At 40.1% G+C, this 25,075-nt stretch overlaps 1 protein-coding gene across 3 annotated transcripts in view; it reads right to left on the reverse strand.

The window, feature by feature from the left end:
* Nucleotides 1-25,075, reverse strand: part of SPTLC3 (serine palmitoyltransferase long chain base subunit 3) — a 79,792-nt gene that overhangs the window by 41,590 nt on the left and 13,127 nt on the right. Inside the window, exons 1-4 of one of the 3 annotated variants that reach the window (XM_071582118.1) lie at nt 16,820-16,887; nt 9,040-9,228; nt 7,434-7,588; nt 6,372-6,520 (exon numbers count right to left, since the gene is read on the reverse strand). In XM_071582118.1, the coding sequence (XP_071438219.1) occupies nt 6,372-6,520; nt 7,434-7,588; nt 9,040-9,228; nt 16,820-16,852 (526 nt within the window). In that variant the 5' untranslated portion in view covers nt 16,853-16,887. Of the gene's footprint in view, nt 1-6,371; nt 6,521-7,433; nt 7,589-9,039; nt 9,232-16,819; nt 16,888-25,075 lie in introns of those variants that run through there. The other 2 variants (XM_071582117.1, XM_071582116.1) reach the window with 2 other exon arrangements.

The following is a 25,075-nucleotide window of genomic DNA, read 5'->3' on the forward strand; positions in this document are numbered from 1 at the left end:
TCATTTTAACAAAAGTTCCAGTTTAATTTAGATCTTCTGGTTTTGTTTCTTTTTTCCCCTTAGAAAAACACAAGGTTAATAAACCAGTTTAAGTCTAGCCTCTTAAACTGAATGGCAGTATCTTATGTATCTAAATATTTGCATGTGCATCAATAACATCAGATATAGGAGATATTTGAGGTTTTAAACAGGTCACACAACCCTTAGTTATCCCAGATGCCTTCAGTTCCACCTGCCGGCAGATGGACTATGCAGAGCTTAATCTTGCTTTGCAAAGTATACTTTGCAATGGTGAGATACCAGGAACAAACCTGACCCTTTGATCGTAAGTTGGATTAGTTATTTATGAAAGGGTAGGCACAAAAAGGGAAATGATGCCATAGGAAATGACAAAAGAAAACTCCTCTCACAAACTGTTTCCTAATTCATACCATATCCCACCAGAAAGCAGTTATGAAATATATATATATACACACAAACACATAGACACTAATTCTTATTTATGTGCCAGTATTTCTCCTTAAGCTCCTACTTGGAAACTGTAAAATAATAGGAACTTGAGTTTTTTATCTCTTAACTGAAAAATGGACCATTTATTCATGTTTTTACAGCATTGAGTTTAAAACAAGCTGGCCCTCATTGAAGCTCTGAAGTGGTATAAAACAAAGAATGGTCAAATAACTACTTTCACCTTCTTGAAATGCTGGTAGAAATTCCTATTAGGCCTGAAAACTCAACAGAAGAAAGCGAAGGGGATGGAGCTACTTTTGTAGTTTAAACGTTGGCATGGATTTTCAGATCTGCTTTTTAGAAATCAGATCACAATCAAACATAAAAAAATCCTCAAACAAGCAAAAAAAGCCCTACAGCTGAGTGCACGTTGGGTGTTAAAGGGTAATCTCCTAACCATGCCCTCCAGAGTGAATCACCCTGCAAGTGTTCTGTGCAGGCTCCATCTTGTCTTTTGGTCCAAGGCATAATCACAGGAGAAGGATTTCAAAAGGCAGGAATCCTGCTTGGCTGCTTAAGTGGCACTAATGATACATTTGCTCCAGTTACTCACGTAGATCATCTCCATGAGGAATAATGGGGACTCGGATAAAAGGAGCATTGGAACTACCAGCTGTCCATGTGACAGCCCTGTCACCAGCCTGCTGCTAAGCCCAGGAGGGTTCAGGGCATGATAATCTGCCTTATCTTAAAAGAATTGGATCTTTACTGATTTTATTCTCATCTGCAAGCAGCAACCAGGAGACTAATTTGCCTGTTTCTCAATAATTTTCAGTTATGTTGCTTAGAAAAGGCTGACTACACACACAGAGTGAGAGGATGGGCTCAGACAAAAGGCTTGTGAGTTTGCCTCTAACAGTGGCCAACTCCCACTCCAGCCATTAAAATACATTGATTTGAATGAAAAAAAGGACTTCACATTCAAGTTGCCATTCTTTCGGTTTTTTTTCCACTGTCTAGAGGGAATACATGCTATTTCAAATTTATTTAGATGCCTATTTGCTGGCAATTTTATTAAGCTAAAAAATAACACTTTTGAGAGGAAGATTAAAGTACATAAAACATAGAGATTTTCTGAGGGTAGTTTACAATAAATACCCTAATATTCCAAACACTCCAGTTAATTGACGAGTTGCTGTCCAGTTACTTATGGAATGAATCATAGAATGGTTTGGGTTGGAAGGGACCTTAAATACCACCTAGTTCCAACCATTCTGCCATGGGCAGGGACACCTCCCACTCTCCCAGGTTGCTCCCAGCCCCATCCAACCTGGCCTTGGACACTTCCAGGGATGGGGCAGTCACAGCTTCTCTGGGCAACCTGTGCCAGGGCCTCACCACCCTCACAGGGAAGAATTTCTTCCTAGCATTTATCTAAACTTGCCCTCTGACAATTTAAAGACATTCCCCTTTGTCCTATGACTCCATACCCTTCTAAAATGTCCCTCTCCAGCTCTCTTGTAGTCACCTTTAGGTACTGGATGGTTACTTAAATCCTTCAACATTTAATAATTATTGTCTCAGATACAATGTCTATTCCCGAAAAACAAAACTTCCCGTTTTCTCATGTCCTAATTAGTTTCTTGATATATAATGAACTAGCCAAAGAAATAAAAAAGCTTTACCTTTTCTGCACCTACAGGAGAGATCACTGCTGACAAAAGCTGTTTTAATGTAAGTAACACTCATGGCCAGTTTTGCCAGATCTCTCTCTGTATCCTCCCATGGCATCTCACACACTTAACGCAGTATCTTCTCCTCTGGCTTTGATAAATTTAACCTCACCATTTTCAGATGTGCTCAGAATGCTCTTACCATTACAGGTGAATGGTCCTCTCTTTCCTCCCAGCCTGCCCCTCTCACCAAGAGATCTTCATCCTACATCTCCAACTGCTCTGAAATTTTCTGAACAATCTTATTTTTGCTTAAAATTTTGCTGCCAAGATCCTTCAGGGACTGCTCTCATCCCATGTACCCCACAGAACTGCAAAGCCTTTCCCTTTAAGCAGACAACATCATCACTGGGTTTTGCCTTCTGCAAACAACCACTTTCACACATTCACCCAAGCTACTGCTCGTAGAAGACAAGCCCCAAGCAGATGTGCATCTCTCTCTGGTTGATTTAAGTCTCTTCCTATGAAATCTTTTTAATCTTAGTGTCCTCAGAACATTGAAAACAGCCAGGTTACTGCTCCATTAGTTCCTTACATGCTGCCCTTGTTGTAAGTACTGCCCAGCTCCACAGCAATACATGTGTGTTCCCAGGTCAAGTCAAATTTGTATGAAGATTTGTCAGTCAACAGCTTCACTATTAATGATTGTGCAGCAATGGCCACAGGCATGTAAGTAATAATAAAATTAATATTATGCAGCTAATTACAGTAAATGATGCTGAACAACTAGTACTAAATGTACCACAGCACAAAAAAGTCTCTTTTGCTGACAATTCTTCATCTGACAGTGGTCTTGTGCTGCTGTCCGGGGCTGAATGGAGGCAGGACAAACACACACAGCAGCATCCCAGTGTCTGACTAACTGCAGAGTAAGGACACCCTGAATCAGAGAACAGTTTGTGCTTTTGTAGTTACTCTCAATGGTCTCAGCTCTGCATGTGGCCAGTGACCCTTGGAATGAATGGAGAGCAGAGCTCTCGCACCTGCAGCCTCCTCTGCAATGAGTTCCCGGCTCTGCCTCCCCCCAGTGTGCAGAGCTGCCTCCAGTACGGAGGTGAAAACCCTCTGCCAGCTTCACACAATGCCCTGTAGGTCTAGGATGGAAGATGAACAGTGAACCCTGACCCCTCTTCCACACCACACATGACTTTGATTTCTATAATTTCTCCCTTTAGGCCCTTTTTGAGCCAGATGACAGGCACTTCTGACAGCTGAAGACAGCAAGCTCAGCAGTTCTTCATCCAGGAGCTGTTTGAGGCCTTTGATCATCCTTGCCCTTCTCTTACACTTTCCAGTCCTGCTAAACATTGTTGACCAGAACTGCAGAGTACCCAAAACAACCACATGGTAGCTTTATGCAGTAGCATGTTAAGGCTCTATGGTTGGCTTTCTATTCACCTCCTAATAATTCCTAGTGTTTTATTTGCTTTCTGACCACTGAACAATAAGCTGATGCCTTCACAGAACTCCTACTTATAACTCCAAGATCTTGCTCCTAAGGGATGATAGCTACCTTGGTCCTAAAAAAGGAAAATATTTTTTCTTTCACATTGAAAGTCCCACAAAAGCCTCAAGAATGTGTCTCAAAGGTACCACTATAGTAAGAAAGTGATTTATTGCTATTAGAATTTAAGAAGAGCATGGAATTAAAGATGGAGCAAAAAGCCTTCAATCTTTTTAGAGAGGACAAATCTAAGGTCAGCCACTGTTTTTATCAGTTTTAATCATGATAAAAGGTCCACATCAACTTATTCTGAGAGCAAACTACCTGCAACAACATCCTTACAGGACAGCACTGCACACCCACCCCACAGCCTGCACAGTTACAGGCGGAAGAGTTAGACAGAAATGCACACAGGACAGTTATACCGTCACGTATTCTTTGAAACATCACTCAAATTACTTTTATTTTTGTCCTCTTCCTTTTCCCCTCTCTGTGAAATCTTCTGAAAGTAGTGGAATGATCATTCTCAGAGAGAGAGAGAGAGAGCTATCACTGCTTTCAGAGAGATGCTGGTAAAACTCAGACATGCCAGACACTTAAATGCACACAAGCAGAACAGTACTTTCAAAGTCAATTAGCTTGAAAATATAAATATGTTCAAGTGCTCTCTTGGATTAGGACCCCACAGGCAATTTACAGCCTTGGCTCCTTCAGCTCACTGCATTTTTACTTCAAAACCACTTAAGTTCAGCCACACAGTTAACAAAAAAAGTTCTGAAATGTGATCTTTCCAGAAACAAACTCATTCTGTTCTATTTATCCAAGATGAAGATGACAAATGATAGTTTAAACAGATAGTTTAATGCAGACCCTTCCCTACCTCTCCTGAATGTATATGTGTCTACATATTTCACTCAGAATTTTTCAAATCTGCTTGGCTGTGGTGAGAACAGAGCTGAAGGCAGGGAAAGGGTATCCACACTGTGGATAAGAGGCTGTTTTCCTTAGGTTGTTTATATAGATCCTGGTGACAGCCAGGCTCCAACAGAGCCAGGGCCAGTGGAGGAACCACAGCTCAGACTTGTCCTGGAGAACAACCTCTCCCCGCACTGAGCACACAGCACCAGCTCTCTGTTCCTTGCCCAGGACAAAGTGCTGAGCCTGCTCAGCTGCACCAGCCAAGTCAGGTCTTACCACTCCGCTTCCCTTTCCAATAGATGAATGTCCAGGCTGCTCTCTGCAATTCACTTCCAAAGGGCTGATACTCACAAGACTTGGGTGATGTCCTTTATTTGCAGCCCATTCTTGCACTGTGACTGGTCTGGATGCAGTACAGAAAGCAACTGGAGTGAATCTAAAACCTGCTCAATCATCAGCACAACTCTGAGTACAGCACAGGAGTTCTGATGAAGAGAAAATCCTAAACATCTCTACACACTGCTCTCAAAATAGACTAGATGAAGTTAGCTAATGAGATTTTAATTTTATGAATAATAAGTTGATGGGGGGGGGAAGGGGTGTTTGAGAATAAGTCAAGGTTACATGAGTCTTCCATAAAAAATTTCTACAAAAGATAAAGGATGAGCTACATCAGCCACAATTTTAGATATACTGAAAACAACTTGAAAGGTTCTTAGACAAAATCCAAGAGCCAAAGACAGAGAGAAAGCTTCCTTCAATACCTTAGATGACTAGAAATGGTGACCACTTTCAGGCATGCAATTCAGGTGAAATAAGATAGTGCAGTCACCAGATGGGTCACCTACAAAAGGGAAGTGGGGTCAATCTGTAAACCCTCTCTGAGTGATGCCACTGATACAGTGATTATTAGCAAATCAAACCATGTTGACAAGATAAAGAAGCAGGTGACAAGGTTCATGTTATTTCATCTGGAAATGAGATTTTAAATAAAACCCCCAAATTAAATACAGTGTTATTTCTGTGAGATTTTGGGATGAACAGAGTTGACTTTGTGAGATACAAAATGAAATTTTTACAGACTTCTACATTCTGACAAGCCTACCTTTTTTTTTATTAACTCCTAAGAAAGATGAAGTCTGAAAAGAAAACTCCTGTTGCATTTCTATGGCTTGAAATTGTTTTCTCTGCAATGTAAGCCGGTTGCACCATTAGGAATGCATGGCTTTGTGTAAAAATATAAAGTTGAAGGTAACACTTACATGCAGCCCACAAACCAACAAGGCAGACAAATCATAAAGGACATATGAACAAAAAAAAATCAGGTGGAGCCTTCCTGAATTTATTCCTTAAAGGCACATTAGAAATTTCAATTTTGTGCCAGTAATGTCTCATAGAACATTTCAATATGTTCTTAGAGCATGGGATTAAAAAACAAAATATGTAAAAGCTCATTTTACTAATCTGAAACCTCTGTGTGTGGTAACTGATACAAATCTGTGATGCAACTGATTGGCCCTAGAACAATTCTTAAGTCTCAATGTGGTTTTTACTTCTCTTAAAAAAATAAGCCTGTTACTTCTGTCATTAACCTGCCAGGCCACTACATGACACACTGAGTTCTGCTTTTCCCAAAATCAGTATTATTTTTCCTTTTGAAAAAACCCTCATGTGATAACAAATAAAACACAGCATCCTTTTTAATTGTGAAACAAGTAATTGCTGACACGATTTAAATTCTACAAGTATCCAATTCCTTCAAGATATCTGTAAAAAAACCCCATATAATTACAGGAATCTTGGTAGTCATCCAGCTGTTTACTCACCCATTTCTTGTCTGGTACTGCAGATTCCTGTCCCATATTTTTCTAACTCAATGGTCACAGTTTTCAAAGCATTAACATCTGTTTCTGCAAAGCCGAGGTAGTTATAAGAACCCATATTGATTACATTCCTGATAGTCCTTCCTGTAAACCTAGAATAAAAGCAAATTTTAAACAATAGTGCAACTTTCCCTCCGGCAACAAATGAAAAGAAAAAAAAAATCCCCAAAATTTTTCCACCAAATTTTGTTCCACTTTCAAATTCCTATTTGGGAATTTACAATCCTCAGACTGACAACCCAGAAGTTGTTCCAGCCTTTCTTTTTTTCCTGACTTAATGCTACTTCTTGGCCAGAATGTTTCCTATAAGCCAAGCTGTAGGTGGCAATATCCTGGTATTAGGTGAAAGGCTGCTTTTATGGATTTAAACAAACAAACCAACATAGGACTTGAGTTAAGGAACAACTTACAGACACTAATTTTTCAAGCAAATTGTCAACGGCTTCCACAAAGCCATCAGTGTTCTCACACACACACAGAGAAATTAAATGTGATGAAAGTGTTGTGGGAAACACTATGATATATTTTCAATAAGCTGAAATACAGCCAACCTACACATTGTCTATGCAGTGAAATCCCACAGCTATTTAATTCAGTTGCAATACTCCAAAATCTTCAAGCTGTAATCTGCCTAAAACCCACTGCCAACGACTCGATGTGAAAGCAAGAAGCCACACTCATGCAATGCAAGAAAGGATGATTTAAATCCTAACCAAGGGATACAACAAATTTTGTTGTAATATCCTGAGTAAAGGTCTGTTATAAAAGAAGCACCAGCAGTTTGACTTGTGCTGACACAGCCAAACAAACCCCTTTGTGACAGAGTTGGAAATCCATTCTGCATTTCCAAATAATTCCAGAAGGAAAGGGTCAGATTGCCAGCATGGTACTGACTGCAGGAAGAAATAAATTGATGTGTACTAGACTTCACAACTTTCTGTGCTTTACAGCTGCATCAGGAGCATTCTTTGGAAGCTGAGAGCTGCAGAGTGTGAGACGACTCACCTAAATGTCCAGTTGTAATCATCTGTAACGCGTTCCATGAGGTCAAACTGTGGCCCAGGGACACTGCAAATTGGACGATTCCAGTTATCCCGTATTCTCAAATAGAGGTTTCGGGTGTAAAAGTTCTCAAAATCTTGATAAAGTGGCACAAAATCCTGGTTTGAAAACATGCACAGGGTTATGTTACTGGGCAAATGTCTGTTTCTGTACCCAAGTCACTCCCATTAACAAGCAAAAACTGATTCATTAGTAAAAAGCTATAACAGCCACATGATCCTACGTCACACACAACTCCAAACAGCAAATATCTTACTTTAATTCTTTTGAAACACAGTATTGGATATTTTAGAGGGTAGAGTTCGTTCTTGGCTTTTGGTGGTTTTTTTTTTTGGTTGGTTGATTATTTTTTAAAATTGTTAACAAGTTGGTTTAACGCTCCATATATACCTTGAAAGTTGGAAATGGAAAAATTTAAGATTCTTTCACTTGGAGAAACCAACTGCTTCAAATTGTGCATTTTGCTATGTGTGGAGCAGATTGGAAAACTAGGATAAAGAGTTTGATGAAATTCTGGATACATTAGATGAGCACTAGTTCAGTGTAAGTGATCTGGGTATTACTGGCCTAGACTGGACATGCAAACAGCCAGTTTAGACAACTGGTTTTGTTGACAATTTCTATTCATGGATTTTACTTGGATCTTAAATTTTAAAAACATAAGGAATCTTAACAAAGTTTTATATGAAACAGCAATATATCCATGTTGGACACTTGATACAATTAAAAAAACCCAAAAAAGCAAATTTAACTGGTACAACTGGAATCAAGAAATGGCCAAATCAGAAAGTGAATCGAAAATTACATTCCTTAAGTTGAACATACACCTTTGAAAAGATAAACCAGGAAACAATTTCAGGAATTTTATTTGCAAGAGGAACAGTAACACTATTTCCATTTTTCCTTCACTGTGTCAGGTGTCACTGTAAATGACCACTCAAACTGCTCAGAGAATGAGGAGCAACCAAAAATTCTAAACAAAACTGGAAGGCAGAAATTTGGTAAGCTGCAAGTTTCACTCAGAACTATATGGGATGAAAAAATTTCTAAGTCAGGCAAGATTTCAGGCTACATTCAGTGTGTGCTGGGACACGATTCCCGAGTGCTCTGTGACCAGTAGTTCAGTAAACGTGAGCCAGCAATTACAGAAATCACTGCCTGTGGCTGTGAAGGCAGCCAGACAGGACAAAGACAAAATTGGGGTTTAAGACACTTGGCAGGATGATATATTTAACAATTAGGCATTTCTGAGTCTCCTTTTTCTGTGGGTCAACCTAATACACTGAAATTCTATTTTTCTGAGAGTATTATGGCACTCTTAGAACAAGGGGAACATCTCTCTGGGCAAAAAACATGATTTTACCTATATATATTATTGCATAAATGTGCACATGCATAAAGCTACTGCAGTGTGTGTCACTCCTCTCATCCCTATGCAATATTCTCCAAGATGAAAGATGGGTCCTTGTTACTTGGACAGGTTGCTGTAAATCACTTGCAAGCAGGGGAAAACTCAGCTGTGGATACAGAACGTCTTTTTCATACATACTTTTTGTTGTTGTCTCTCTTCAGCAATGTTACGCTTTTCTAGTCCCCAGGCTCTCATAAAATCTCGCAGGTAGCCAAATATTGTTCCCACTGCAAAACCCACGAAAGTAAAAACTGCAACATACATTGGTGCCTGTTCAAAGTGCTCAATAAAAGTCTTTTTGTAGAGAGTTCCGTTGGAGATGCCATTCTTCTGAAAATACAGAACAGAAACTTGTGATTAATACATTTCATCTCATCAAAGCTCAGACCTCGAGGCAAAGCTGCTTATTTAGGAGAGACATTTAGACCTCCCAAGGTATCAGCTGAAGAGAGGACCTTGAACACTGCAGTTGCTACTGACCCCTTCAAGTGTTTTCCTTTTTCTCTCCTCTCCACCAATGTCCTCAATTGCAGGTGTCTTCAACACCACTCCCTTGTCTCTTTTGAAACATGTGAAACCTCTGCAGGATTGGCAATATATTATTGTGTAATTGGACAATTATTTCAAAAGTGATTAAATGGAAACCACAATACTCTGTCTCGCAAGACAGAGCCATAAAAAGGGAAGGGCAGCATTAAAAACTCACCTACACTGTTCCTGACTGCCTCTGGAAGGCTTGTGTAACCCATTGCAGCAACAAACCTATATACAACAAATCCTGCCTAAAACAGGGCATCTCTGCCACTGTGTTCTTCATATCTGGAATTGTAATGGGTTTGGATATTTCCCTCAGCCTTCTGTTTCTGCTCTGATTTCACAAATGCTTTTAATCACATTTTCAGTGACCTCTCCCATGCTTCTCAGGGCTCTTAACCACAAAATGAAGAAGAGTAAAAGCAAAATAAATAAATAAATATTAAAAAGAGATACACAGATACCCTTGATTGTTGGCATTAGTGAGCCCATTGTGAGCAAATTCTAAGCATTTACAACAGTATGTGGACAAAATATTTCGTTATGAAAATATTCCAGTATTTCCATTTTCCAATTAGAGACACTAAATTTTTCAGTTGCCACCTTCTCAAACCAACTTATATTGAAAGAGAGGTAACTCCCTTATTTCTGGAAAATATGTTGGCCCTTACAGTTACTATCTGGCAACAGCCAACCTGCCAATTTAAAAATAGCAAAATGTAATCCAGAAAAAACAGTTTCGCTGTTAGAAAAAGAAAAAAATCCAAGGCAAACATTTAGAGCATAATACAAAGCAAGACTACCAGCATATGAAGAAATACCACTCATACACTGCTGCCTGTGAGATGGATGAATTAAAAAAAATGGATCATCTAGTTATGTAATGTGGCAAGCTGAAATGGAATATTCATATTAAGAACAATTGCCAATTCTCTGTGCTTATAGGAGAGTATTATTGTTCTTTAAAATGTCTTCATCTTCAAGGATTTTGATTTCAGTTGTAACCTGCTGCCCCATCCTGGATTCACAAAGGGTTTTTTGGGAGAGAGACAAATAAAAAAAATAAAATTAAAAATCACGTTGGGCAAAAGAGAGAATGAAAAGGCTTTGAAGGAAACCCAGAAAGGAAGAAAAAATGCTGGTAGAGCTGAACAAACCCACATTTAGACTTTGGAAAGACTTATTGCCATGCAAGGGAGAAGGAATGCAGGGCTGGCCCTCCCCGTGTGAGGGGACACCTTTGAAGCAATGCCACACATGCACTCCTACCTGCAGCTAATTGCTCTTTTAGGGCAACCTATTTACCATGAAAAACATTTTATGAGGATGAGTTAAATACATGGCCAAGTCAAACTTCACATGAGTCACAACAGCTGTGTGCACACAGCCATCAGATAAAGTAAGTATTTCAGGTTAAGCTCAGTCCTATAGCCTTACATTTGCCACAAGCTCAGAGTGTATTTATGGCCATCTATGGAGATTCAGGTGGCACTGTAGCTTGATGTGCTGGATTCAGTTGGCATCAAGCTGTGAATTATCATGTTTCTGTTTATCAGTTTTATTAAGAAACACTTTAATGCTGTCTATCTTGGTAAAGGAACACAGGGAAGCTTCTGCACTGCCACACTCTCCTTCCACAATAAAACTCTTCTGTTGTGGAATCCTTTTTCCAGCTGCTGCCATTTGATGCAGTCAGTATGACGTGTTTAAAAAGGCAACCACTCTCACCTACTATCCTGGAAGGAAATGACACCCATAAGAGTAAGGAACTAAGAATTCTGAGAGTAGGTTGTGCTCCACATTCTCCAGTCTAAGAATGATGAGAACCAAGTGTCTCCAAACAGCCCAAGGCCGGTATAAGGCTGGCAGAGCAAATTAAAAAATACAGTGACATCTTGTCTAAAAATTGAAGTGAGGAAACCAAAGAGCATTTCCTCCATCCCCAGAGTTCCACAAAAAAGCAAGGAAAGAGTGTCATATTGGGAATAAACAAAACAACTGGGTTTGCTGCTTCTGGAGCGTGGTAGTGGGGTGGTTTTATGTAGCAATTCAAGTCCAAGCACAGGATATAAGTGACTGACTGAACATCATGAGGAAGTTCAGCAATCTCAGCCAGCCTGGACAGTCAGTGGATGAATGGGTGGCTGTCATTTGGCACTTAATTACTGTTGTATTACTTTTTATATGTTACCATGAAGCTGAACTTGAGAAGGAAGAGGTGGATTTGGAGACTGTGCATTTAAAGTATGTAGGCAGTGAGGAAAGATGTTATTCAGCTGCTGCTGGAACTGAAATCAAAGACAGCAGATTTCCCCCAAATGCCTGAAATGATTCAGAAGATCATTAGTTCCACCATTCCCCAGCAGGTGCTCTGCTGGACTGTGCACTCCCAAGTTCATTATTATCTGTAATAACACCTGCAGTGGACAGGGCACTGTCGAGCTCCGTATCTTCTGCTGTAGCAATTGATTAAGCAAAGATTCTAAAAAATATATATTCTCCTGAGTTCCAGCAATTGCTGGCTTTGAGGTTTCATGAGTCTGAGCCTGTGTCATCATGTTTAATGATAATTATGAATGTGCTCTTAATTTCTGAACCTACAAATGCTGCAAAAATGAATTACAACACTTGCTACTTGATTTCATCTGTAAAAAAGTATTTCCTTTTATATAATAAAATTAGCTGATAGTGTCATGACCATTTACTTTGACCACTGTTGTCTGTTCAGCTTTCCTACTCAGCCAATTGCACAACTTATGATTTTCTGTCATTAAATAAATTCTGCCTCTCCATTTGTGCCTTCCCAAGCTAGAAGAATCTTGATCTATACAGTTCTAGTCTACTTTCCTTGCCCTTACACAAAACAAAACAAAAAGAACAAAAAAATTCTGTATTTTAATGCTCAACTTTCTCTTCAGCCTGCAAAGTTCAATAAAACCTTTCTGAGATGCAGAGGAAGCGAATTAAAATTGGATAAACACCTGAGGGTACAAAATGGATTTATACAACTACAAATAAGGCTTCGCCTTCTTTTCTGTTGGTTTTTGAAGATTGTTTGCCTTCTGCCACAGTTCACAGTTTCAAAAAAATCTCATATGATTACATATAACCTTCCTCAACTGCAAAAATACCTCATTTAGAGCACACTGCTATTTGTGCATTCTTAGGACCATTTGCCCCTCCAATTAATTCTTTGGTTTTTATTTAGTGACCTGCAACTTGTCTACTGTTTTATCAACAATACAAACTATCAACAAGAAAATTCTGCAGTGTTTGCTGTTCAAACCTAATTTTCACTCACCTGAAGAATTCTTTATTGTCACCTATTTCTCCTCACCCTTTTTTCCAGACCATTGTGAGAATATGAGAGAGCACATATCCAATAAGTGATCCCTGGGAGTCCATTCCCTGCATCTCCCAGGTCACCTTTTCAAAAATCATTTATCTGTAACCCCCAATTTCTCTGACAAAACAGCCAAGTTAAGAAACAGCCCAGAGTTACTCAGCAATTTTATGTTTGGCTTCCTTTAAAAATCTTGACTAAATACCCTTTGTGATGTGCTAATCCACATCTTATTGGCTTTTTTAAAACATTCTGCTGGCATTCCAAGTCCAAACAGTTTCTCAGGAGCCTGCCACAGAGTGTGCTTTCCAAGACAAATGCTGGACGTCCATGGATGCAACACAAAGACACCCAATGCAGGAAAGCAATGGATGAAATTCAATCAAATGGATGTTTTGCCATTAAATTTGACAAACACTGGATTTCACTGACCTCTTGGGAAACAAAAACACAATCAGGGCACGCAACTTCTACGTGCTGAGTCTTTGCTTAACTGGTTTCCAGTAAGACACTGCAGACAGAGAATTTCTGGGCAAGATTTTGATGCCAGGGAAGTCAACAGGAGTGATGCCAATGCAGCAAAGTCAGCTTTAAATTAAATACCTCTTAGATTCCCATATTCTTTAGTTACTCAAAGTGTTTTGAAACTCTCCCATAATGAAGAATCCCCTCTTAAATGTCTTCAGTTTTTCAAATAATTTGTCAACAAATATAACAGTGCTATTACAATGGGCATAATTATAAAATACTGAATATAATAGTCACACAACCTTCATGAAAATAGCTTCCTCTAATAATGATGTAAACTAAGCTTGAAGTCTATGAAGCACACTCCTAGTAACACCTTCATAAGGAATAGTTACAAAATATATTTGCATTAGCAAAGAAAAACACAGGGATAGCTATACAATAGGATGAACAATACTTAAATATTTGTTCACACTACCCTCAAAGCTAGGAGGTAATATTTCATTGCATTTAGGTCCTGCAGCCTCTGCTGGAATTGTGCTAATTGGCATGAGCCAGATTCACATGAAGGCAAGAGTGAACAGTTGAACAGCACAGAGTGTCACAGCACCAAACCTGTGTGCTGGCCCTGCTTAAACTACCAGAAAAGAGGTGCCCATTTATGCTGGCACAAGGTGTGAGTAAACCTGTGTAAGTGGAGTTGCATCAAGGAAACTGAGACCCAAGAACTCAGGTTGTCATGCAAGTCTGTTCTGTGGAGACAACAAGCTCTAAAGAAGCCCAGAAATCCCAATCTGCTCTTTGAAACTTCTTAACTAAATTATTTTCAGCTACTTTCAGTATAGCAGCAGTAGATGCAGACAGGTATATCCTTGAAATAAAACTACTAAAACAATAAAGTCTTTGAATATAAGTGCCCTGCTAGGAATAAAATCTGATCCAGAAGCAGATGCAACTTTGTTTTATGCATGTTTCTGGATCAGATTTTATCCAGTTGTTGCATACAGCCTATTAAAAAACAATGCAAGCTGACTGATCTGCATAATGCTCCCCAGACAGATATGAACATGAAGAGATAGGTGTTGAAAACTGTGAACCAAGTGATGACCACGTTTGCTCAACATCTACGAGACTTCAAGATGACAGTGAAAATCTTGAGCAAATTAGGACAGTGCATTCCTACAGCAAAAACACTGATGGGAGAACAGACATAATCACTGAGGGATTGTAGATGGTTTGCTTCTAAACAGATGTTTCCTCCCAAGCATTTGAGGAAGAGCAGCTGGGACAGGACTCTACATGGGGATGATTTCAGATGTCCCAGGATGTGTGAGACAGCCACATGGGGAAGAATATAAATATCTACATAAATAATGATGTCAATAAATGGTAGGACCTACAGAGGCCTGTAACCTTCTGGAGCAGGAGCTGAGGATGGGGCATTACAGAGACCCATTTCAGCCATGAGAAGGGGATGGTCCAGCTGAATCCCACTCATGGCTTGCTACTGGATAGTCACAGCCTGAAGTGTGGTGTGCAATTCTGTGTCATAATCACTATATTTCCCCTCAAATCACCCAGGCATCCCTTACAACACTGGGGGATTCTGAGTGGTTGTATGCAGTTCCCAGGAGAACTAAAAAGGGAATGGAAATTAAGAAAATCTAAAGTTCCTTATCATGAATATACCACAGACACAAATGCAGATTACTTCACAAATCTCCTGGCAATGATATCCTTCACTTCAAGTGTGTGGTATTTCTTTTCTGGAACAACACATGCCAGATCTTACATGCCCAGGTTTCTAAACCATAAACCAAAACTGGCTACATGGGGAATTCACAGGTTACTGAGCTATAGAGACAAGACTTAAATTAAAATAGTTACAAAACTTCTAGGTTTAGAAGGTGCTAAGATGAAGGTCACAGCCTCGTGCAATGTGGCAAAGCCAAGAGAAAGTATAACCTTCACACAGCATAAACTATAAATAGCAACCGAGGCAAAAAGTCTTATTTGTGTGTCTGCAGAATCCTTGTTTAGAAGGATTATTGATTTATATTGGAGTTTCAAGAAAAAAATATACTTGGTAGTAAAGCAATCGGTAAGGACTAAGAGTAAAGTCTCCAAGACTGTCCAGAAGGTTTAGGAAATATAAGACACTTTCAAAATCACTTAGGAATCCACACACTCTCGAACTTGCCAGAGATTGAGAATTTAACAACTCAGAAATGCCGGAAAGTCAAGCTCCCTGTAAACAGTATTAAATGCTGCTTGCTCTGTTCTGCTGCTCGAGGTTTGTATGAAAACTGGGTCTTCACCATACTTTTCACAAGCACCAGGAAATGGCTTTTGATTGTTAATTAACTGTCATCTAATTACTGACTAAAACCAGGTAGCCTTTCTTCAAGGCAGCATCCTGCAGCAAACACCACAAGGGTATGAAAGGGCAGGATCCTCACCTTCCACACTTGCATCATGTTTTCAGGTGAACACAAGTTAAACTCTGACACATTCATCTTGCAATAATTCTTTCAGCACCAAATAATCAAGTCCTGCAACGCTGACTATGACACTAATACTATGAAAATGCAGATGTGAATGACAAATGCATTGGAAATACACCTGTGAAATAGAAAATATTGTTCTGTAATTAGGAAAGCAATACATATACTATGCAATTTTCAGACTAACCCTTTACTCTGATGCTAAAGTGATACTTTTGAGTGCAACATAACAGGTTGGGAGGATACAGGAGATATAAATAATGTTGAGGAAGAACATTCAGCAGTGGCAGGAGTTCCAGATGAGAAGAAACATCAACTCAGAAAGCACACATTTCATTGTCTTAGTTCTGTAAGTTTTTATGCACAGATTTATATTTATTAAAGAAGTTTCTTAGGCTGGCATATCAGAATTTCTAGCCCTGCACACACTACAAGCAACATGCACTCCAGCATCAATGCATATTTAATAGCAATTATTAGTTAAACTGTTTAATGTGTATAATTTTTGAAAAACCTATAGAAAACATCAGCACATCTTTTTATCTGGTATGAATTGAGTCCATCAAGTAGAACTGCATGTTGCAGAATGGTCACGCTACAGTGTTTGCCAAAAGAAAAGCCACATTCAACTCTTTACAGCACAGACTCAGGAGAAATGTCAGTAAAAACCCATGAAAATGGAATATTATGATGGGGAGAGAAGTCCTAGAAAATACAATTTTGACCTTCAAGTATCAGAAATTGCCATATAAACCATAACAGCTACTATCCAATACCAAGTAACTAAAGCACTGACATCAACCGTACACAGGAGACAAAAAATTGCAGACTAAATTTTCCCAGTGGCTTTACCTCTGTACACTGCAAGCAATAATAAGAAACACTAGAAAGAAAAAGGAATATGTTTGCCTTATACAGCTATTATTCTGCCATTACTCCCAGAAACTTCCAGGACCGAGCTTAATGTAACTAGGAAGGCATGAGGGCAAAGATGGAGCTTAATAATTTGAAAATATTAGAGACAAAGCAATAAAGAGACACTTCCAAACAGCAGAAGGTATTTCCAAACCTCACAGCAATTACAGGGTAGAAGGGCAGGCATGTTGGCTCAGAGAGAGCTGGATGAAGAGCCTTGGTTACAGCAATCTGACTCAACTCATGGTGCCAAGTTGCAGAGTGCTTGTTATGATTTCCAAACCTTATAGAAAGCTGCAGGATTCACACTGCCAGGCCACATCAGCGTATCTCCTGATCACTCAAATCCTATGGGTTTGAGCTAAAACTAAACAAACAAACAAGATGCTGATGAAGTGGGAGCACTTCAAAGGCTGCACACCACTGGCCATGATCTACCAATACAGGAAACTTCTTCCAGCAGTGAGTCAGCATTTAGAAATTCATCCTATGGATCTCACACACATTTTTTATAAGAAATCAATATTTGGATCAAGACTGCAATTGAATGGAAAGATACTTGAGATGTTCTAATCAGACTGTTAATGATTTTGCCGAGTGTGGATTCTGAGCTAACATGAAAAAATCCACCAACTCAATTTCCTCCATGGTGACTTTGCAAAGAACACCAAAAAATGTAATCAGCCATCAAATTCCTCCCTGTGCAAAATTCCCTTGTGAAGAAAATGCTGCATCTTCTGCACGAAGTTGCATAATGAATCCTCATTTGATCCCAGACCTTCTCCCATTACATGGCACAACAGCTTCACATAGGGCCAGGATTTTGAAGAGGTGACAAACAGAGTTTAGCAATGAGACACAGACTGCCTGTGAGAATAGATGTGGCCATGGATCCTGGATGGCACATTACAAGCTGAAATCTTCATGTGCTGAATCTTCAGAAGCAGTCCCAGGCCACCCTGGGATCCTGAGATGACAGCACCAGTTTGGATAAAGACTTCTGGAAGGCATAATACATTTCTTGTTAAAGGAGCACAAATGGAATTTATGGCATTCCCATTTCTTACCTAAAAATCTATCATTAGAATAATTTGCACATTATTCTAATTTTCTGAGAGTTATGTACATGTTAAGTTGAAACTGTGTGCCCTCCAAGACATTCCCATTATTGCAAGGAGTAACATATTTCAGAAAGGTGATGAAAGAGAAAGTCATTGCCAATTTTGTTCATGCAATCAGAGTTCAGCTGGATTTGTGCTACCTCCTCCAAGTAATTAACTACTTTAAAATGATATTTAAATACAGGTATCTTGGCATACCACAGAAGGAGAGGAAAAAGAGAGAGAAAAAATCCATACTAAAACCCGCCAACAATTTAATGATGAGGAAAGCAGAATTTCTCAAGAACAGCTGGGAAAGAGGCAATCAGATCTGTGTTGTTAGTGTGACAGGTAGGGGAACCAAAACCTCAGTAGGAAGATGACCATCTGGGGAGACAAAGTCCACCTCTGAGCTAGGCTAAGAATTCAGCACCAAAAAGGAGCTGTAGGGTGAAAAAAATTCTGAATAAATTCATTTATTGCATAGCACATAGGTTTGTAGGGCAGAAGATTTCGAGGATTAGTCCCAGGAGACAGCCATCCTATGAACATGTCAGGAAAATTAGGAGCTTGACACCTTCAAACACAACAGCAGCTCTTACGCAAGAAGGCACAAACTCACTTAGCCAATCATCAGGCACCTTGGCAGCAGTGACCAGGGCACAATCCAAGCCAGATCCCCCGACCAAAACCAGCATCAGAACTGGCACATGAGCAAACCAGGGCACCATTTCATTTCACATGACGAGCTGCCACCCACCCATCATCAGATTAGCAGAAGAGGAGAAGGTTTACAGAGTAACCCGGATTCACCAACTTGTGCCCTCACGAGAAAAGCTGCAGAGCTGAACCAACAACAGCCAATGACTTTTTTTTCACCTAAAATCCTACACAAACAGTAATATCTTTTTCTAGCTATTTTTTTGTTTTGAAAAATACCAAGAAAAGGCAGTTTCAATCTATTATGACTAAGTAATGCCCATGTCTGTATCTATGAGGAATTCCTCCAGGTATAAAAGCTCTGCAAGAGGCCATCTCTTCCCACTGATTTAAATTTCTGCCCTGTACAACTGGAAAAAATGACTTTTTAATGGCTACTTAACTGTATTTATATTAATTTTAATTAAATTGTCGATTTTGTTAAATCCAGTCTTAAAGCTCAAACCAAAATAATTGCACTCTACTCAAATTACTTGAAGATCAATAAAAAAGAATAAAAAATAAATTGCTATATGATTTTGTTTACTATATCATATATTAAAATGCTCTTTATAAGTTGTCCCAGTAATTATGTAAATCATAATACTGACGATGAATGGCTGATTTTCTCTCACCTGAACCTTCTCTAACTATCAGGTTTGCAGAAACACCCTTAAATAAATGCTCTCCACAGGTTTTATGGTAGACACAGACAGAAAGGAAACCCCTCACCCCACCATATACTAATTTTCCAGCAGTGGATCCACATCTACCTAGAGGCAAACACCTACAGCCTGTGGTTCTTGGCTGAAAAGACACAGATGAGGAAAAAAGAAGCACACCAGAAATTCAAGTGACAAAAATCAGGTGCAAGAACACTGGGGGAAAGGAGTGACAAGTATATTTTATACTTCAGCAAAAGAAGAGACCTTTTCAAATGCAGGTCAAGAAGCAAAAGGTCAACTAAATTGGCCTTTGGGTTTGATAAATTTTGACCTGTTTTCTAAGAAAGCAATGGCCAATGCCCTCATGTGACCCCTCTGTCTGCAAGAACCCCTCTACTTGGTTTTGAGCTCACAGACCAATTTCAAGCAGATCTGATGAGACTTTCAAGATACAAAATTTCCCGAAACATTCAGGAAAATGTGACCTTGATAGTGGCAAAGGGATCCAAATTCCTGACCTGAAAGACAGACAGCAATAACTTGGTTCTTTGGCCATTCCTGGAGTGAGTTGCACAAGCAATAACTCATGAACCAGCATCTATTTAGGTCTGAACGAGGTTCAGCACATTCTGTCTCTTGCCCACCGGAAAAGTAAGGACATGGTGGGCAGGGCTGGGATGTTCTGGGGTGGTACAGGATGCTGGACATCATCTACCACCTTGAGAAAAATAATGGTTGTGGGCACTCCAAAAGCCTTTCCCTACCTCCAATATTATTGTTTCCCATATTGATGTAGGGCAAATTGGAAATCAACACTCAAAACATCACTGCACTATGGAAGTATTTTCAGTAGACATGAGGGTATCAACTCAAAGTTTTTATTTATACTGATCATAAAATGGTAGAAATTAAGGGACTTAGGAAAAGCAGGAAATGGAACAGCAAAATCACAGATTTCAGGAGAGCACAACTGTACTCAGAAGTAGTAGGAGATACCACGGTAATATTAAAGGTAAAAGGAGTTTAAAAAAAACAAACAAAACGGCCATTTCCTAGGAAACTAACATTAGGGCAAAAGGACAAACCACTGTAGTGCTACTAAGCAGTATGCAAGTCTCAGCTAAGTTCTCCATCCAGCTTCAGGCACTGCTTTTTGAGAAAGAACAGGCAAACCAAACGGAGAGAGCTGGGAAGGGAAGCATAAAGGCTGGCCAAGGAAGTTATGAGGAAAGAATGAAAGAATTTGAATTGCCTCTTCTAAAGAGAAGAGAAAACCCTAATAATTGGCAGCCTAAGAGTCTTCAAACACATAAAAAGTAACTGCAAGAGGAAGAGAGTAATCTATGTACTGATAAGCATCAATATGCTAAAATCACAGCCAAAGTGATCTAAATCAGACATTAGAAAGAACTTTGTACTGATAAAATCAGTGCATCACGAAGCTAGAGCAGTGGAGGTGTTCAAGAAGGCCATGAACAAACCTCTGGCAGGAACACTTTATGTATAGTCAAATATTGTCTAGCAGAAAACATTGCTATTGGTTTTTATTGAATCCACAGCTTATGGGCTAAGAGGCTCCAGAACAAGATATTCCAGTGTAATATCAGCTCTGGCTATAAAACTGTGTCCACTTTGTTGTACTAGATGACATCTCAAAATACTTTTACGCCTCATAACCTATTTTCCCATTTACCTGCTATTCAGAAACCTCAGCATGACAGGAAATGTGGAACAGAAAGATGGAGAAGAGCTGATACACGTTTTCACAGGGCAAAATGAAAGCAGAGAGAGAGAACCTCTGAATCATGGATGCTGGAAGAAGCAAATAGATATACAGAGATTCTGCTTAAAATTTAAATAAAATTAATTACTCTGTCTGTATTTGGAGAGCTTAAATCTGTTCAGCACACTTTACAAATCTGGGAACAAAGTTCTGTCTAATAAAGACCATATAGAGTATTTTAACTCCTCTTCTGTGGCCAGACAAACCCCCGTTATCTTTATCACATTGACACCTTTACATACTACCATCCTAGTATATCAATGCTCTGAAAGATTGGATGTTTCTTTGATTTTTCCTTAGGGTAACACATCTGTCCACACATCTGTGCCTGTTCTGCTAAATTTGGGAAGCACAGAGATAGAGCAACAGTGGCTGGCAAAGCACAGACTGGGTAGGGCCATGCAGAAGGGTGTGCTGAAGCTCTGACCAGCAACACGCTCTCCTGAGCTGCCTGACATCTTTCAGGGTCACAGGAGATACCTGGACACCTGTATTATTTCCTGTCAACAAAAGCCAAAAGGAAGGCTCACTCTCTCTTAGAATGTAGTTTTAAAATATAAATGTTTGAAATACCAGTCAAAGTCTTCTACTTGGAAAACTATGAGTTGCTGTTTAAAGTTTACATGATAAGCAAGTGACAGTAAAACTTGACAGAGAAGATAAATACACCTCATGTTTCATCTCTATCCTTCCACATCTGCTAAAAAAAAAGAAAAGGAAAAAGATACAAACCTGAGCCCTTCTATAATGGCTGCTACAAATACATTTGTGCAATGTGGCAAATTATGAGCAATGACAAAAGGTGCAGGTGTCTCTCTCAACTGCAGTGGAGTGAGGCCTCAAATTTGTTCTGACAACTTTAGTACATCCAGTAATTCCCCTGAGAGGGTGAACTACATACTTACATCCTACCCTCTAGCAGAGAAAAACATTATTTGCTTCCAAGGAATGTCCACATGTGCAAAATAATATGATCTCACCAGCATGTCCCACGGTAGAAATCAGTCAATAAAGAATGAATAAAGCTCAGTTACAAGAGAGGAAAGAAAACCAACCCAACAAACTACCTGAGGTCTCATGCACATAAACTCCTCACAAACTCTGTCTCAGGAGACACTCCTGTAGGTAAGTATTTAGATGTTGCAGATGTATTGCTTTACAGTGAATTATGAAACAATACTAGTACACTGTGGTAACTCCTTATTTTACATTCTTTCCCCTTCCACAGGGAAGGAAGCTCTGCACTCCCCTTATTCTCAATATGAAATTAATCATCCTAAACTGAATTAAGAAACTTTTTGTGCCCATCTTGACAGCTCCCTTATGGACTAATGTAATAACGTGAGCCTGTGTGAAAAATCAGTTGATACAAAATCAAGAATGACCAGAGGGACGCGCAGAATAACCATCATAATTCACAAATATGCCCCTTGGGGGACCAAATTCATACCAGATAGTATGGTTGTCTCTTTTTCTCCACATTGTTTTTTTTATTTTCATGGATCAAAGCTAATGTCTTAAAGCACAGCAGCTGCTAGAAAATAAGAAGTGTGGTAAAATACTACCTGCAGTTCCTACATCTGTTTTGGTTTTTTTTGCTGCATTCTGCTTAGGAGGAAGCAAGTGGAAGCCCTTCGAACAAAACTCAGGTAGAGCTGCCCAACAGCAGAGACTCCCAAGGCACAGTGCAGGGTCTGTCCATGGGGGAATACAGCTGAGGCATGGTGAGCTTCAAATAAAGCACAGCTCAGGAAACACAGCTATGGCCACTGGCACAAGGATGGAGAGAAACTTCCAAAACCCATTAATTCTGCTTTCAGAAAAACAGAATGGTCGGCTGTAAAGGTTAAACTATGTAATTAGCTGGAGGTACCTGTTTAAATCATTATTTGAATATGGGAGGACCTGATAGAGTGTCTTGGTCATCCCTTTAACCAGCAGTGCTTCCACTCCAGGCTCCAGGACATCACCCCTCATTCCCTGAGCGGCCAAGCCAAGCTCCTCACTCTGCAGTCAGTCAGTCAGTGCATGTGGCAGGTGCTGCTGCAATGCCTGGGGGCAAGTCTGGCCTGAGGGACATGCAGGGGCTCCTGCTCCCAGCCTGTACAGCAGCTGACAGGGTTGGGAGCTGCTGTTTCACAAAGGCAGATACCTCAGCAGTTCCTTCCCTCTGCAAAAGGAAGCGGCTCTAGAATTGGAGTCAGCTCAGTCAGAGGAGCGGTGTGGCTTGAGCCTCGCCTACATCCACACAGAAGGAGAGGGCAGGTCACATCTCCATCCTGTTCTGGAGCCGAACCCCTGAAATGAGATCTGTCTTTAAGTTAAGAGAGAAATGAATGAAAGGTTTCTCCTTTTGGATGAAAGGAGGGTTAAAGCCGTTCAGACCAAGCCAAGTGCTCAGTACTGCCATGTCCACTGGAGCTGTGTGGAAATAACAGAAATTCAGAAGAGTCAGAGAGATTGTATCACTTCACATCAATTACTGTAGAACAGATTCCCTTTGGGTACTTTACTTACAGGTCTGCCCTGCCCAATACATTTCTGCTTCATTCTCAAAGAATCTCTGTAAGACAGAGCATGGGGTAAAATCCAGTATCCTCTGTTATTTGATAATGAGCAAAACAGATTAGAAGGGTTTTTCTTGAATGCAAAACCCCTGAACAATAGAGGAGTATTCAAACTGGAATTCTAGCAGCCAAAGAGTGAGACTGGGTCCTACACCATGTCTAGAGAACTGAAAATGCAACTGTCAGACAGTGCAGTGGTGAGTGAAGATACACAGCAAGGTATAGAAAGGAAAGATCATTATGCTTAAGGCTCTGGAATGGAATGCCAAGTCTTTAAAGTATCCTCACTCAGGTGCATCACACCATGTAGATTATTTGCATTAAAACAGAATATAACCTCTGGGGGAATAAATCCATGCCAGGAATGGAAAATATTCAACACAGGCATTCCTGCACTGTCAGGAGAAAATATCAGAGACCACAGAATTTTGAAATATTTTTATTTGCTGTAGGAGCCATTCCAAAGATCTGACTGCTTAGTTTGCAAAGCAGAGTGGAATTATTTCAAAATTCCATGGATGTCCTTGTGTCTCCAGAGTTAAACGCTTCCAACTTTCTTCCTGTGTTACAAATCCCAGTAGAATAATGTGGAAGGCTTGCAATCCTACACAAAGACCTGAAACTTTAACCTCACTTCCCAAGATCCATCTCACACAGTCCTCAAACCTGTTTTTGGTATCTTGACAGACACACTGCAGAGGAAACCACGTTTCCCCAGAAATACTGCAGTTAAATTTTGGAGTCGGAAAGGAAATTGTAAAAAAGTTAAATATATCCTTGAAGAATGTATGACAAAATGGATTAAAGTGCTCTTAGAGGCTCACACAAACAGAACAAGTGTGTTGCAAACAGTTACAAAAGAGGATGTGCTGGAATTCTTCTAATGGGAGTATGAAGAAGAGCTGGCCTTAGCAGCCACTACTGCTTCTGTTTTAACTAAACAGGACTAGAATATTTCATTTCAGAGCTCTTCATGCTAGTCAATACACATGCTGGCTGTGAAATAATTCTTGTTTCTGCAGCCATCCACTTGCCAGTCTTATTTCTTTGCTATTTACAGAAAAAGAAAGGAAAGAAAGATACCCAACTCCTGCCTGCAGTTGGTTATGGATTGCACGTTGCCGTCCCTGTACCACTCCCTGCCACCAGCCCGGCTGAGCTCACCTGCCGCAGCCTCAGCCCATCGACCTGTCACCTGCTCGTGGCTTTCCCTGCGTGCCCTCGGGCCCCGCGGCACCCCCAGCGCTGGCACTGCCCTGACCCAGTTCTCACAGCGCATTTCGCTGCCCGGGGCAGCTCCGCCCCAGCTCCGCCGAAAGCTGCCCCTCCTCTGACAGCCGAGCGAGCCGGACCCGCCGGTTCCACCGCGGCTTTATCTCTCTCGCTCATTTCCACCCGCCCCGGTCAATTGTCACCTGGGACAGAGCCCTTTGTGCCTCCACTGACTAACACAGATTTTACTGACCCGGACTTGAAGGTGAGAAGGAGTTACAGACGTTCAACTATGATTCCTTGGCCCTGACACTTGAATAATTACGAATTGCTGCATGCATGTATGTCTCATTCCCAAGGATGTTTTCCCAAGTAAGTATTCCC

The sequence above is a fragment of the Pithys albifrons genome, chromosome 2 (assembly GCF_047495875.1).
Source record: "Pithys albifrons albifrons isolate INPA30051 chromosome 2, PitAlb_v1, whole genome shotgun sequence".
Classification (NCBI taxonomy): Eukaryota; Metazoa; Chordata; class Aves; order Passeriformes; family Thamnophilidae; genus Pithys; species Pithys albifrons.